The sequence below is a fragment of the Pelodiscus sinensis genome, chromosome 8 (assembly GCF_052426305.1).
Source record: "Pelodiscus sinensis isolate ZL-2025 chromosome 8, ASM5242630v1, whole genome shotgun sequence".
Taxonomy (NCBI): domain Eukaryota; kingdom Metazoa; phylum Chordata; order Testudines; family Trionychidae; genus Pelodiscus; species Pelodiscus sinensis.
The window spans coordinates 73,442,426-73,458,616 of record NC_143059.1 but is presented as its reverse complement, the minus strand read 5'-3'; the positions used below and the strand labels follow the sequence as shown (position 1 = coordinate 73,458,616).

Below are 16,191 nucleotides of genomic sequence, written 5' to 3'. Positions count from 1 at the left end.
GCGACTGGTTTAGTTTAAGCCTGAGAGTCCTGTTGGGAGAAGCAGTTGATTTTCTTGTATAAAAGTTGTCAAGATCTCTTACGATGCATCTTCAGTTCTCCTCTTGTGTGCTTTCAACCTGACAGGCCCCAGCCAAACCTATGCACCCACACCAACTATCTGTTATTTCCGAAGGAATCAAGTTCTATGCCTCTACAATCCCAGGAAATGTTTTTTGACTTGGGGTATTTATTGTTCTTCAGGCAGCTGCTCCCAGCTTTGAATTATTAGCGCTGTCTGCTAAAAAAAATTAATAGTTTTAGTTCCTTTCCCAAGGAATAATTCTTTATGTTCTGGGTCTTTTTTTCTGAGCAGCAGAGGAGTTGTAGTTTATGGGGGCAGCCGTCAAGAATAAAAAGAAATAAAAAATATGGTTTTAGGTCAAAGCCTGGTTTAATTTGTGGTCAAAAGATTATATATGGTGGAGGTTTCGTGTTCTAGTCGAAGCTTGCAAAGGGAGGCAGTGGTTGTGAGGAATGGCCTTCTATACGTTAGAAGTGCAGGGAAATGGCAGTGTGAAGCAGCTTTATTTTGTACAATGTTTCTACAAACACTTTGCAGTGAGAAATGACACTGCAGAAGAAGAGAGAGTGAAGCCAGAAAGGTAGCAAGGCGCTTGCAGCAGGCACAAAGTACCAAAAAAAAATCAAGGGGCAGTTCTCCTTGGCTCAGCACCATGGATGTGATCACACAGTGCAACTCAGTGACTCATGATGTCACCGATGCCCAAAACTTAGCAAGACTTTAAAGGGGATTGGATATTTATAGGGGTAATATAATAATCCAGAGTCAGTGTTGGAAGGGATATTAAATCCCGTGCTGTGGGGGTCAAAGACAAATGTAACCATCAGAGGTGAAGTTTCATGCACTTCTGTAGCTACTGGCCACGGTCAGAGACAGAGTCCTGGGTTAACTAGTCCGTTAGTCTGACTCTGTCTCGCTGTTCCTATGCTCCTCAAGGCGCTATGATCCAGAGAAGGCAGTCTCAGCTCATCAATGTTGTGACTATATTGAGGATTGGCAGGACCTTGATTTTGCATCTCATCTTTATGATGGCACCACACAGCTGTACAGCTGTGGATACACAACGCTCCCTAATGCCTTGTAGGGTGAATTGAGTGTTAAAACATCCACTCAGAGCTTTTGCAAGTGTTTGTTAAAGGTGCTCTCCTGGTCAAATTCCAGTTCTGCTTGTACTCTGTCTCTGCAGTTTCATTTGGCTTTGAGAATAGTCTGTGTTTTCTAATTCTACACTTAGTGTTATAATATGGAGTTAAAAAGTTGCTACATACCAGTCCAGAGGTGGCTGCAATTCAGTGATGAGCAAATAGTTCTTAATCTATAACCTTTCTATCCATGTGTAAGGTACTGGTGATTTAAAGAAAGCCTGCTATTAAATAATTTAAACAGCTAAAGTCAGAAGCATAATGTTTACTTTATCTGTCTTTAAGAGTGATCATAATCCATAAAGTTGGTTTTATAAAGTGATCCCAAGTGTACCTACAAAAACAAACTCATCGGCTCTGTGCCTGGAAGTTTGAGCATTCTTCTGCTTGCTTTGTTCCTGAGATCAGCCCAGTCTCTGGCTATTTATGAGGTCCTATTCACCCTGTGCACTGGTCCCTGGCCTGTGCTGATCCATGCTCTTAGAATTTATGAAAACTTCCCATGCTCTGGCAGGTCCCACGTATAGAGCAGAGTTTGGGGGAGGCAGATGGAGGGCACCACGTGAACCCACCACAATGTGAAACTAAGCTGGGGGAGGTCAAATTGTGGCTGCTGAACAGCTTGACAGTGTCTCTTTAAGGGATCATAAAGCAAACCTTGATGTCTTCATCCCTGGGGTGCGTGGCCATTGAGCACCTGTGCATGACCCCTCCAGACTAGCCAGATGGAAGAGAGAAGCAACTAATGGAAGTTCAATGAGTTTGCCAGCATCATAAACCCTCTTGGTACAGCCATCAGCCAGTGACCTCCTGCCTTTTCCGTGGCCAGCCTGGGCTCCTTCTCCCTCTTCACTTGTGTTTTCGCTGAACAATCTCCAGCTAGAACTGAGCGAATGGTGGATTTCTTTTCCTCCAGCCAGAGTGCAGTATCGGAACAGAATGTGGTGTGATCTCGTTGCTGCGGATGGCTTCAGCCTACCACAGCCAGCGCCTGCAGAGGAACAGAGTGGTATCTTCTCTTCAGAGGGGTCTATGCCTCAGTACTGTTGAGCCACTGTCACCATGGGCACCATTGCTATCAGTAGGGCCCTGCGAATCAGCGGATGTGCATGCAGATAGCTGCAGCTCAGTTCTCTGGATACAGATGCAGCTGTGGATTCTAAATGATGTCGGCGCAGAGCTCTTGTTATCAGTAATAACGGTGCTTTGCATTGCCAGCATTCTAGCTATCCAAAGTGCTCTCCCACTGACAGTGATGTTAGCCCCATAACACTCCTATGTGAGAGACCAGGGTGTTTTCCAGAGAAGGAAACTGAGGCCTGCCATTTGTCTTACTGTGACAGAGCCAGGAGGCAAACCCAACCTCTCCATTCCCTTGTTATAAACTCAGGGCACACCCATCTTCTCTCTATAGGTGTTGATGCTATTTAGTAAAGGAAGAGAGAGGAGCCAAGTCCAGCAGCTCCCTTCATTTCACTGACATTTCATGGACCTCTGTCCTGTCTACCTTCCCTTAGTCAACTGATATGCCGCCCCCTGTCCCCAGCTTTCTGCTCATCTGTTGGGCCTGGTCGCTGCCTAGGATGGTTCTTCCCTTGTCTGCCTCACCCATGCCAGTTCCTTTCTCAAGGGGTGAAAGATCCAGCCTTGGGGGAATGTGGCTGGATATGGTGTGAAATATTCTCTGATAGTGTGGATCCTCACAGACATCTGAATGCCACACTGTTCATCTGTCAGGGTGATGGATGAACAAGAGCAACCTCGCTTGGCGGATATGGTGACAGCAGGCTTTGGGGTTCAAACAGCTGTGAGAATGCAGAAGCCATGATGCCATCAAATGGATTGATCTCTGGAGTAGCTAAAGGTATGTCAGCAGAGGCTTTAGCTAAGGCCAGACCCAGAGGAAGGGCAGGAGACTGCTGGCTACCGGGATACAGTGAAGTCTTTTATCTTGTGGGTGACTGGCTATTCCTCCCCCCCCCCCCCCCCTCCAGCAGTCTAGAGCTCCCTCTTCTCTTTCAACATCTGACAGAAGAGGCCAGCTACCAGGAAAACTCATTAGGGTCCCAGTGGGGTAATAACCCTTCCGGTTTTATTGAGGGGAAATAAAATACTGTAAATACGATGTTTCACCAGGTACTCCCCAACACAGCTGTTAAATCGAGTGAGTCCACCTGGAAAGGATCTTTTTTTCTTTGTGAAGTCTGCTACATGCCCTGAGGCACGAGCGAGGAGGTGGCACTGTGCTGTGTGGCCATTTGGTTTTTAAATCACCAGCCAGCACCAATGCCATTACATTTCTGGGGTATGTTCTTACATGGATCTTAGCCAGGGCCTGTGATCAACACTAGGTAGCAACTAGCTGCAGATCCGCTCCGGCTGTGAAGTTGACTCCTGCATGCTATGGAGCTGAAACAGGTGATCCTTACAGCACTGCCTGAATGGGTCTTAAGTCCTTGATAGCCTTTGCCACTGGGTGGCATTTTTACTAGCTACAAACAGTTGACCTGGAAAAAAAAAAAAACTTCTGCCTCCCTTCTCACCCCCACCCTATTCCTGGAAACTTCTGTAGGAGTCCTGCATGCAGATCTTGCCCAGGTCTGGTTCTGTATATGCAGCCACTTCTGCAGTAGCATGCAGTAGCTGTTTAGCAGCACCAGTAATAATATACCTGAGGATGGTCCATGACGTTGAAAGGTGGCAAAGCTGATGCAAGGATATACTCTGGGTATGATGTGTAACTAGACTCTGGAACTCAAGTCCACTGGATATTGAGGCCAAGAATTTAGCCTCAAAGTGCTGTGCTTGTATGGATAACAAGACCATCCAGAGGAAGGAAAGGTTTTGAAGGAATGGAGAACCCCCCACTTTCAGACATTAAGGTGAGAGTTTAATGGGGATGTGAGGCCAGTACCTTACGTCTCTGGCGATGGGGTTTCTGTACCTTCCTCTGAAACAGGTGATGGACCTTACATCCAATCCAGTGTGGATATTCCCACATTCTTAGATGGAGCTTCTCAACTGCAGAATGCTTGTAACATGAAAAGCTTCCCCCTTTCTCTTGTGTAATAGGTGAGGTCTATCCCCTGGCGAAACACCAATGGAATCTGTGACAGAAGCAAAACTTAGGCCTGTTTGTTAGACCAACTCGACTGTGTCCTTCCTGGTGCAAAGGTTTAGTGCTGGCTAAGTTGTCGAAATGAATCTTAGGAAGACAATTTCCCTCCCCAACCCAGAGTCTGAACGGGGCAACAAGCCATGCCTGAATATTCCTGTACCTCTCACATGAATAGTATGTCCTAAGCGGGTCTGTCAAATAGATCTGCAGTTGAAACTGGGGACCTGCTCCATTAGTAAAGTTAAAGAATAATTAGACAGTGGTGTCAAGTTTAAATGAGGAGCTGGAGCAGGGTCTAGGTGAGGTGCAGCAAAGCAAGGGAAGACAGTGTGGCCTGGCGGACAGTTCTGGACTGGCATTGGGTAGACATGAATTATATTCTGTGGTTGGCCACTGAGGTAACCGGGAGCAAGTCACTTAACCATACAGTGTCTCAGTTTCCCCATGGGTAAAAGTGCTTTGAGATTTACAGATGAGTACTATATAAGAGCTAGGTGTATTTATTTTGTAAAGAAAGGAAAGAAATCATGTCAAACCAATCTGAAAGCTTTCTTTGATAGGATAACAAGCCTTGTGGATAAGGGAGAAGTGGTGGATGTGGTATACCTAGACTTTCGCAAGGCATTTGATACGGTCTTGCATGATGTTCTCATCATAAAACTAGGCAAGTACAATTTAAATGGGGCTACTATAAGGTGAGTGCATAACTGGCTGGATAACCGTTCCCGGAGAGTAGTTACTAATGGTTCACAATCCTGCTGGAAAGGAGTAACAAGTGGGATTCCGCAGGGGTCTGTTTTGGGACCGGTTCTGTTCAATATCTTCATCAACGATTTAGATATTGGCATAGTGAGTACGCTTATTAAGTTTGCAGATGATACCAAGCTGGGAGGAGTTTCAACTGCTTTGGAGGATAGGGTCATAATTCAAAATGATCTGGACAAAGTAGAGAATGGTCTGAGGTAAACCGGATGACATTTAATAAAGACAAATGCAAAGTGCTCCACATAGGAAGGAACAATCAGTTTCACAATTACAGAATGGGAAGTGACTGTCTAGGAAGGAGTACGGCAGAAAGGGATCTAGGGGTCATAGTGGACCACAAGCTAATTGAGAGTCAACAGTGTGACGCTGTTACAAAAAAAGCAAATATGATTTTATGACTCATTAACATGGTGGTGTGAGCAAGACATGAGAAGTCATTCTTCCGCTCTCCTCTGCGCTGATTAGGCCTCAGTTGGAGTATTGTGTCCAGTTGTGGACACCACATTTCAAGAAAGATGTGGAGAAATTGGAGAAGGTCCAGTAAAGAGCAACAAGAATGATGAAAGGTTTAGAGAACATGACCTATGAAGGAAGACTGAAAGAACTGGGCTTGTTTAGTTTGGAAAAGAGAAGATTGAGAGGGGACATGATAGCGGTTTTCAGGTATCTAAAAGGGTGTCACAAGGAGGAGGGAGAAAACTTGTTCTTCCTGGCCTCTGAGGATAGAACAAGAAGAAATGGGCTTAAACAGCAGCAAGGGAGGTTTAGGTTGGACATTAGGAAAAAGTTCCTGACTGTCAGGGTGGTTAAACACTGGAATAAATTGCCCAGGGAGGTTGTGGAATCCCCATCTCTGGAGATATTTAAGAGTAGGTTAGAAAATGTCTATCAGGGATGGTCTAGACCAGTGGTCTCCAACCTTTTTACACCCAAGATCACTTTTTAAATGACAGAACAAGCCAAGATCTAACGCTCCACCCCCTTCCTTGAAGCCCCGCCCTCTATTCTCCTCCTCTCCATCACTTGCTATCCCCAACCCTTATACTGTTGCTTTTTTTCCCCAGTTCTGTAGAAAGAGGTTTTTCCAACATTTATTTGGTCTGTCTAGACTGGGCCAGATGTAAGAAAAACCTCTTCTTTTGGAAGCCCCCTTATTCCTTGTGGAAAGAGGAATATAGGGGTGACCGAAAGATCATGTTTGCTCTTCCAGTAAGAACAAAACACATCCCTGGATGCAGAAGAGTTTTTCTGGGATATCTCCAGAATCCTGAAAAATTCCTGCAGTCTAGCTGTACCCTTGCTGGGTTGAGACAGGATGTGTAGGCTCTGGGGTGGGAATGAGGGATTTGGGTGTGGGAAGGGGTGAGAGGTGCAAGCTCCGGGAGGAAATCTGGATGCAGGAGGAGGTGGATAAGGGGACACTGGCTCAGGGAGGAGGCTCCAGGCCAGGCAGTGTTGGGGTCAGATGTAGGGTTAGGGTACTAAGCAAGCCACAGGCTTCTGGATGTGAGGGTTCAGGAATTTGGGTTGGGGTATGTGAGGGGCTTAGGGCAGGGGGTTCCAGTGTATGACAGGCTCAGATGTAGGGTCTGGGGGAAAGGGGAAAACAGGAGTGTTAATGATGCTGCGGCCAGATGGGGGCTTGGCCCCAGTTGGGGGTTTGCTGGCCAGGCTTCATTTCAATAAAATACTGTGTCAAACACAAAGTTTCTGCATTGTCTTTATTTATGAGAAGGGCGGGGACCCTGTTTTGAGTCAGGGGTCACTGACCCACAGAAAAGTCAGTTGGGGCTACACAAGTGAGATGCAAAAAAAAAAAACCCCAGCTCCAACCTCCTCCCCCCCTGTGACGGTGCGTTGGGGGTCCCCCATCTCCTGCACCCCGAAATGGCACGAACAGACTTCACCAGCCAGTAGAATACAGGTGCTTTATTGCTTCTCCACGATACAGCACAGCACAGATGTAATCTAGTTACAGGAACTGGGGGCCAAGAGGCCTCAGTGCCCCCTTGAGATAGGGGAATCCCAGCCCCCTCCCCAGTTCCTTCTCCCCTGCTTTCTAGCCAGGAACTCACTCCACCTCTCCAAGCCCTGCCCCCAGCCAGGGCAGCATCCACCTCCCTTTGTTTCTCCCCATGGGGGGTTGGTTCAACCGGTATGGAGTCACCTTTGTATAATAAGGTTTTCCCTGCTGGGTCTTGCTCCAGACAGAAAAGGTCACCACAGCCCAGCAAGTACCCCCACTACACCCCCCCCCCCCAAGCCTCACTAATGTAGCCCCAACTGTGTTGGTGGGAGAAGGGGACATAGTACTGGGGAAGGGTGCTAGTGGGTGCTTTAGCTGGGGACAGGGTGCCAGCGAGGACAGAGTTTTGCAGCTGGGGGCAGGGGAGAGGGAACAGGGTGTGGGGAGGACAGTGGACAGGGTGCCAATGGGGACAGAGTTCTGTGGCTGGGCGCAGGGGACTCGGGATAGAGTTGTGTGTGGAGAGGGAGCAGGGTGCCCAGAGGGCAGGTGGCAGGAACAGGATGCCAGTGGGGGGTAGAGTCTCCTGCACTTGCCCCCCCCCAAGAGGGAACCCCAGTTGCGCACCCCCTCTGGGCCCCACTCCCATGGAGCAGGGAACCCCTGGCGCATGCCCCCTCCAAGCCCGACAACTCCCTCCCATGGAGCAGGGAAGCCCACGCATCCATCCCCTCGGGGCCCGACCCCTCCTCCCGGAGAGGAAGGAAGTCCTGTCATGCACCTCTGCCAGGGCCGGCATGAGCCTCCCGCGGAGCAGGGAACCCCTCGTAGTGCACCCCCTCTGGGCCTGGCTACCCCCTCCTGTGGTGCAAGGAAGTCCGTGCACGCCCCCTCCGGCCCAACTCCCCCCTCCTGCAGAGAAGGGAAGTCCCAGCGCTCGCCTGTGAGGATTCCACCTGGTAAGTTCCTGGCACGCCACAGAGCTGGGGCAAGGAAGCAGCCAGCGTGTTTCCGGAATCCCCGGAAGTGGTGCACAGCTGTAGGACTTCCATCCACTCTGCGGGCAGTTGCCACTCTCTCTATTATCAGTGGAGGTGGGGTGGGGGAGAATTGGGGGGCCCAGAACACCTCATGATCGACTGGTTGAGGCCTTGTGATCGACTGACCGATCGATCGTGATCAACTGGTTGGTGACCAAGGCTCTAGACAGTACTAGGTCCTTTATGTTTTTGAAAGGGGGGGAAAATATGTATTTTCACTCTCCCTTATTAAAATACTTAGGAGTTTTCAGCCATTCCTTAACTGTTGGAGATCAGGATGAGTTCTAATGCTGAGGCACTGAGGGGCCCTCTCCTGGTGCTGAACGCTGTGTAATGGGATGCACAAGACTGTATGGAAGTTGGCTCTGAGTCTATCCAGCAAGTCCTACATTAATACATACAAATAAATTCCTCCGTTGCCAGAGCTGACACAAGGGAAACTTTTAGCCCAAAGGTCAAACATGCTGGGATGTGTGTGAAAATAGGGCAAAATGGAAACTGGTTTTATGTGCAAGTTAAACCTCTCTGGCCCAGCACCCGGTGGGCCTGCCCAACCAAGCCAGAGAACTGGCTGAACCAGGGAAGTGACTATAGTCTAGCAGCATTGCCAACACTTGCCCTGCTTATGGGGTGGTTAGAGAACAGTGAGGGGTAAATTACAGCTAAGCAGCAGCACAGAGCCAGGACTGGGGGCGGCGGGGGAGCTATACATCTTTATGGGACTGGGGGGAAACTTGGCTACACCCTGCTAAGTGTGTATCTGGCTAACAAAAAACGCCCGACGCCAGAGGGTCAAGGTGTCCTTAGTTTGAACGCAGCTTCCCGGGCGCTGTGGCTGGCTAGAGCAGAGGTGCTGCTGTGCCATTGTGAGACCTCAGGTGGGGAGTGCCTGGCTCCAGCAGGGTGCTGGCCTTTGGGCACCCAGCTGGGAACTGAGAGCTGCGCCTAGGTGCGGCGAGGCTGGAGAAGGCCGAGGCCCGGGCTGCTTTGGGACCCGCGGGGCAGAGCACCTCGCCCTGGGCTGCCCAGGGCCTTTGTTGGGGGCGGAGCTTCTCCAGGGGGCGTCCCCGGCCGAGTCGAGGGGGGCGGGCCGGGGCCAGGGCGGAAACGGAGCCGACCCGCCTGCTGAGTCCGTCCCTCCCCAGGCCGGTCTGTCGCAGCTATGGCCGCCTTCCTGGAGCTGGAGAGCCGCGTGGACGGGGCCGGAGACGCGCTCAGCGTCTGCAGCTCCCTGTTCGGTGAGCGGGGCTAGCGCTGGAGCCGCCGGGAGAAGTGGGGCTGGGGAGCTGGGACTTGGGCTGGCAGCGCACACGTGGGGGGCTGGAGCAGGCACCGCTCAGAGGGAGCTGGCGCTGTGGGAGGTGGGGCCGGGGAGCGCACCCGTGGGGCGGCGGAACTCGGGGCGGGGGAGCGCACAGGTGGGGGGCTGGAGTCGCTGGGGGAAGTGGGGCGGGGGAGCGCACACGTGGGGAGCTGGGGCTGGAGCACTGGGGCTGAGGAGCGCACACGTGGGGCGTTGGGACTCTGGGGCTGGCAGCGCTCGTGGGGCGCTGGCGCCGGAGAGCGCACACGTGGGGCATTGGGACTCTGGGCTGGGGAGCGCACACGTGGGGAGCTGGAGTCGCTGGGGGAAGAGGGGCGGGGGAGCGCACACGTGGGGCGCTGGGGCTGAGGAGCGCACACGTGGGGCGTTGGGACTCTGGGCTGGGGAGCGCACACGTGGGGGGCTGGAGTCGCTGGGAGAAGTGGGGCGGGGGAGCGCACAGGTGGGGAGCTGGAGCCCTGGCGCTGGCGGCGCTCGTGGGGAGCAGGCGCTGGAGCCGCTGCAGGAGTGGGGCTGGTAGCGCACGTGGGAGAGGGAAAGGGGGAAGCTGTGGGCCTGTGCGTTTGGGGCGTGGCAAGGAGATGGGCGGAGTTTGGGTTCTGGGGGGGCTGGGCGCAGCTAGGGTGCCGTATCGAAGGTCAGGGAAAGGTGGCAGGGGAGGCTTGGTTGGTGGAGGCTGGGCGCAGAGGGGATCCTGGCTGGGGACGTGGGTCTGTGCCTGGAGACAGGCGGGTCCAGGGAACCAGCGGAGATGGAGGAACTGGGGGGGCAGGCGACAGTGCTGTGGGTGCGCCCTTCACGGGAGAGCTCAGGTACCACATGGTACCTTCCTCTTGCTGCTCCCGGCCCTGCGGCTGCCCTTTGCTCCCTCCCCCATAGCTGGGTGGGCTGCTGGCCGGGGGTCTCTGGAGCAGCCCTGCGTGGGAGCTACAGGAGGAGGAGCTGGGGGCTGCTGGCCCAGCGCCATGCAGAGCACCCGTGTCAGTCCGCTGCTCCGGCTCTGTGGGCCTAAGGAAGGCCACGGGGCCACTCTTTCTGGCCGTATCTCCGGGCTGGCGTGGCTCGCGCCGGAGGAGGGCCAGTAGGGCAGCCAGAGACTGGGCTTCAGCTGGGTGAGCGGCCCCAGCGTCTCTAAGGCTCTTCAGGGGGGAGAAGCCGGTTCCCTGGGTTTTACTCTCTCCCCGCGGGGTTCCCCAGGCTGCCAGTTGACAGACAGCACCAGGTCCTATACCTTCACGGTGAGCAAAGACGACGACTTGGCGCACGTCCTGGCCCTGTCTCTGGTAAGATGGACCCCTTGCCCCACACTTGCTTCCTCTCGCTGGCTTCCGCCCTGCCCCCCTGCACGGGAGCGATGGGGCCAAAGCAAGAGGCGCTGACTCCTGGGGGTGGCAGAGCGTGGGGCGCGAGGTGCCGCTGCTCAGCCAAAGTGGGCTGCTTCGGCCTATGCTGCTTAGCCTGGGGAGCAGTCCTGGAACTGCGTCTGCCCCCCTGCGGTCTGAAGCACAGCCTGCTTGCCCCACCCTCTCCGGGGGGCTGAGCGGGGAACACAGCCCCTGCAGGGAGCTGGGGGGAGCCAGCCGCATGACACAGCACAGCCTGCTTGCCTGAGCTGCGCTCCTCGCTGGCCGGGCCGTGTGCTAGAGGTTACAGCGCGCTGGGCACTTGGGTTCTGTTCTGAACTCTCTGCCCATGAGTTCCTGTCCGTCCTTGGGCAAGTCACTTCACTGAGGAATTGCCAGCCCAGTAGCATCTCTGCTCCAGCCTCCTCTCAACTGTCGGCACCAGTTTCTTTAGGTGCAAGAGACGCTGGCTGGACCCTGAGGGAATAAATGCCGCAGAGGGACGTCCCTAGCCAGCCTGGTCAGCTAGCGGCTGGCTGGTGCCCTGCTGCAGGGTTCAGTGTCCCCGAGACAGGCATCTCTGATGTCGTAATGGCTGCTTGCACCCTCCCCGTTCCGTCCTGGTCCGGCCTTGGACCTCGGGTCGCAGTGTTGGTCTAAGGTGGCCGGAGAATCTGTCACACGGGGGGGTGGGGGGGATTCTGGGGGCACCGCGGAGAGGGTCAGATCGGGGTGAATTGCTCAGAACCAGGGCTCCTTGTAGCCCTGTAAGGTACCAAACCAGCCACACAGCACTGCTGCCTGCCACGCTGGCCTGCAAGAAACCACACAAGCAGCCCCCGCAGACGCTCCAGCGCCCCCTGTGCCATCGCCAGCCCCCCACTTCGTACGGATGAGAGGTTATAAAACCCGTCTCACTGGTTCTTCCGGTCCCAAAGGACCAGCCACTTCCCGGGTCGGCTTACGCTTCAGACCTTACCAGAGAGAGCACGCTGGGCCAGGCATAAGAACATCAGAGCAGCCAGACAGGGTCAGACCGAAGGTCCATCTAGCCCAGTGTCCTGTCTGCCCACAGTGACCACTGCCTGGTGCCCCAGAGGGAGGGGACACAACAGGGAATCCTCATGTGATCCCTCCCCTGTCATCCACCTCCAGAGAAACAGAGGCTAGGGACACCATTCCTGCCCACCCTGGCTAATAGCCATTGATGGACCCAACCGCCATGAATATATCCAGCTCTTTTTGAACTGTTAAAGTTCTAGCCTTCACCGCATCCTCTGGCGAGGAGTTCCACAGGTTGACTGTGCACTGAGTGAAGAAAATCTTCCGTTTGTTTGTTTTAAACCTGCTGCCTGTTCATTTCATTGGGTGACCCCTAGTTCTTGTATGCTGGGAACAAGCAAATCACTTTTCCTTATTCACTTTTTCCACAGCAGCCCTTTAAATCTAAAAGGCTATTAATTAAAAAAAGAGAGAGGATGAGAGTAAAGTCCTTAGAGGAATCAACTGACACACCAGTTGCAGAGTTCTTGTCGCAGAGATGGAGCCAGCTGCTGTCTTAACACAAGTCTCTGGAGCACAGCCGCTGGTGGGATGGGTCGTCACGGATCCTTCCTGAGCACTGGGGTTGAAGACCAGTGGAGGGTTCCTCCAGCCCCTGTTTATACCCTGGCCCATGGGGAGAGAATCCCGTTGGTCTCGCTGGGCGGCAGCGTTTGTCACAGGAGCAAGCCCCTTGTCCAGGCAGGACTTGGGCCTTTCCACGGCTCACCTGCTGGTCTGCGTGCTCACAGCAGAGCTCACCAAACGTGGCTGGTGTGTCCCCACCCGTGGGCAGATCCCACCCAGAAGCAAGTGTGTGAACGGCAAGCACAGCGCCCTACTGGCGACTTCCCACCCAAGAGTGAGACCCGCACGTGGGCGGTGGGAACGGGATCGGCACGTCGGGAGCTTTCCCTAGACGCCCCACATGGCCCCCTGGTGCCCGATGTGCGAGCATAGAGCAGTGGCTGCCACAGTGATCCGACTGTGCCTCCCCCGAGGAGGTGGCCCCGCTAACCCCCTGCCCTGCGCTCTCCCAGGTCTGCCTGGCCGACGGCGCAAAGGACGAATGCAACGTGGTGGAAGTCGTTGGGCGTGACCATCGGAACCGGGAGATCGCCGTGCCGGTGGCCAATCTGAAGCTGTCGTGCCAGCCCGTGGTAAAAGGCTCCGTGGGGCAATCCCTGAGGGGCTGGGGGAGGCACGTGGCCCTTTTCCCCAGCGTGCCTGGTTCTGCTGACCGAGGCCTCTGCTGGCCGGAATCGGGCCGCCTCTGCTGTTTGCGTAGGGCCCTGGAGCGGCTGCCACCCCCGGAGGATAGAAACCAGGGATGGGCAAAATACAGCCCGTGGGCCGCATCTGGCCCGCAGTGACCCTCCAGGCCGGGGCTGGAGGGAAACGTCCCATGGCCCAGCAGGGCGCTCGGCTGGCCGGCTGCTGGCAACCGTCCCTGCAAACCCGTGGGACGGGCAGCAGGTTTCTGCCCACTGCCCCATGCCTAGTGCCAGCCTCATGGCTCCCATTGGCCGGTTTCCAGCCAATGGGAGCTGCAGGGGCGGTGCTTGCAGGCACAGGCTGTGTGTGGAGACCCGCTGCCCCCTCCGGGGTGTGCAGAGACCGGCTTTGAGCTGCATGGGGCCAGCCCTGGCAGCCTGCCTACCCGAGGGTCCCGCTGCGCCTGTGGTAAGGGCTTGGGGGCTAGCCCCTGCACTTCGCCCCTCCAGGTCTGAAGCCCCTCCTGTCCCAGCTGCCTCCCAGACCCCTGTGGCCGCCCACCAAAACATTCGGCGTGGCCCCCTTGCAAAAACTACCGCCCACCCCGATAGAAACCCAAGGGCTACAGCCGTGGGTGGGACCCGCCTGCCCCCCAGAGGTGCCGCCCCGCTTCTGGAGCCCACAGCCCCGGTTCCCCCGGGTCTGGTTTAGCTAGCACCAGAGGGGAGGGTGGCCCGGGCTTCGGCCGAGCAAGGGGCTGTGGGCTGGGGTTAAGGAACATCAGAGCTTGCGGGGGGGCCCAGAGCTGAGACGGCGGGGGGCTGGCAGGCCAGGATCTCGAGGCACCGGCAGGGCTGTGCCTGTGGGAACTCGCCTGACTTCTTTCCCTGCCCTGCGGTTCCTCGCTCGCCGGAATTCCCGCGGCTGCAGGGGCGTCCGCTGGAAGCATCAGGCCAGGCTGGGACAGCCAGGAGCCCTTCCTTCCCGTGGGGCAGCCCCGGGGTGGGGCCCTGCCGCTAACTCTGCCCCCCCTCCCCCCCGCTGTCTCTTCACAGCTGAGCCTGGACAACTTCCAACTCCAGCCCCCTGTGACCTTCCGCCTGAAATCCGGCTCCGGCCCCGTGCACCTCGCCGGACAGCACCAGATCAGTAAGGCGCTGGGGGGGGAGTGGCCTGTGGGCCCCTGCAGGGGAGGCCAGGGTGCCGGTGCCCTCGGGGGGGCACGGACGAGGGAGGCGTTGGCCTGCCGTGGGGCGATTGGGGGGTGTCACTGGGTGAGCAGGTGTCTTGGCTCGGCTGCGTCTGCAGAGCCATTGCCTGAGCCCTGCTACCTGCGCTCAGCTGTGGGGGGATTGAGCAGCCAGCCCCAGAGCCCCCCCGGCTGCTCACCGAGCACATGGGCACTTGGGCAGCTGGCCCCGAGCCAGGCCTGGCTCTGTCCCCGGGGCACGGCCCTGCTGTGGGCAGCAACGCGGAGGGGCCGTGGGGCTGCTGGCCACTGAGGGGCCTGTCCGTGTGTCCCAGTGCACAGGAGAGCACCGCACGAGGAGAGCGAGGAGGAGAGCGAGGGGGAGGAGCTGCCCCCCATCCTGCCGGCCAAGAAGCAGTGGAGGCCGTAGCCGAGAGGTGCGGGGGACTGGCGGTGGGAGGACCCAGGACCTGGCGGAGCTGTGCAGCGTGGCTAGTGGTGGGAGGCCCCGTGTTCCTGGCCACGGAGGAAGAGCTCACTGGGCGGGGGCGCCGTTGGGAGCTTGGGGGCCAGGCGCCGTGTGCGAGATGGGCTGCGTGCCCCCCCGCCGCAGGGACGGCAGCTGCCAGTCTCACTCTGCCTTTGTCCTCAGGTGCCCCCCTGCTCCCGCTGCTCGTGGCCGGCTGTTCTCCTGGGACGTCTCTGGCTTGCCTGTCGGTTGTTGCTGTCGGGTGGGGGGGGGCCTCCCTTGTGGGGTTGGGGCCCTGGCCCTGCAGTGCCGGGGGGGGGCCGTTTAGCCCTTTTTTAGTATTCGCGGGGAGGCTTGAGGAGGCCTTGCCCCCAAGCCCCAGTGCAATGCCCCGGGGGTGCGGCACCCCGATCTGTGTGCGCGTTACAGGCGCCGCTGCCGGGGCCTCAGCCCGGAGTCTCTGGGTCTGGGCTGAGGTGGAGGCCACTGCTGGACGGTGATTCCCCAGCCAAACCCCCTCTCGGGCTCTTTGTACGTTGCAATAAAGTTTTCCAGTTGAGTGTCGGTGTGGGCTGGGAATGGCGCCGCGGGGCGCTGCTCTGCCCCTCCCCCCCCCGCGGCAGTGTCTGCCCGCTCGCTCGCTCGCCTCCCTGCTGCATGCGTCCCCCTGGGATGGAGACAGCAGGATGCGGGTGGCCTGGCCCCCAGATGCCTCCCCCTGCGGCCAGGCGTGGGGCGGGAGATCAGCCACGCGAGGGCTGTGATGGCAGAGCTGTGACCCCGCCCCCCGTGGGCTGGGAAACAGGCTGAGGGAGCAGCCCTGTGCTGCGGCAGGGGACGGGGCCCCAAGGACGGTCGGTCTCCCCTGCCCTGGTCCCAGCAGCATGGAGGGGAGGGAGGCAGCCGGTTCAGAACCAGAGCTGCGCTCTGCTGGGAATCCCCCCAGGATCCGGGGGGGGGGGGGAGCGAGGGGGGGCTTGCCCCTCTGCTTGGCTGAGCTTCGAAACCACCTTCCAGCCTCAGCCCGGCGGGTTCCCGTGTCCCCTCCAGCCGCTGGGACCCGCTGGTGCGAGGAAGGTGCCAGGCGCCCCCTCGTGGACAGTGGGGGCGTGGCCGGGATCCGTCGCCTTGCACGGACACTGGATGTTCGCTCCGCCTGAGCCCTCGCACGTCTTCCCGGAGGCAGGCCCTGGCCCCAGGCGGCGTGCCGGCAGGAAGAAGAAAGCGTCTCCGGCCAGGTCGAGCGGGCGTGGGCAGCCAAGGGGAGGCAGGAGCTGCAGCCCCGGTGGCGTGGGACGTGTGCCAGGGGTTAGGGCTTGTTCCAACCCGCCCCGGCCCCGGCGAGCCTCCCCACTGCCTCCCTGCCAGTGGCACCCAAGGGGCTGTCCCTGGCCGGGGCTCACCTGCGGGTGCAGGGCTTGCGGGATGGTAAAAGCGCCTGCCCCGTCGTGCCGGACGGCTCTCAGGCTGCCATGCTGCAGATGAGACATGAGCGTGCGGCCCCATGGAGGCTGGT

At 57.0% G+C, this 16,191-nt stretch overlaps 1 protein-coding gene across 1 annotated transcript; it reads left to right on the top strand.

Annotated features, from left to right (window-relative positions):
* The first annotated feature begins 9,174 nt into the window (after nt 1–9,174).
* Nucleotides 9,175–15,235, top strand: NPM3 (nucleophosmin/nucleoplasmin 3). Its single transcript, XM_075934508.2, has 6 exons — nt 9,175–9,332; nt 10,616–10,701; nt 12,843–12,962; nt 14,073–14,166; nt 14,542–14,643; nt 14,859–15,235. Exons 1-5 carry the CDS (start codon nt 9,257–9,259, stop codon nt 14,634–14,636), a joined length of 471 nt encoding a protein of 156 aa, XP_075790623.1. The 5' UTR covers nt 9,175–9,256; the 3' UTR covers nt 14,637–14,643; nt 14,859–15,235.
* Nucleotides 15,236–16,191: the final 956 nt, after the last annotated feature.

Bases quoted from the DNA above. Each gene is read 5' to 3' on its own strand.
- NPM3 (XM_075934508.2), top strand. From the start codon at position 9,257: ATGGCCGCCTTCCTGGAGCTGGAGAGCCGCGTGGACGGGGCCGGAGAC. The intron at 9,333-10,615 runs GTGAGCGGGGCT...GGGGTTCCCCAG, and splicing joins CGTCTGCAGCTCCCTGTTCG to GCTGCCAGTTGACAGACAGC. The intron at 12,963-14,072 runs GTAAAAGGCTCC...GTCTCTTCACAG, and splicing joins AGCTGTCGTGCCAGCCCGTG to CTGAGCCTGGACAACTTCCA.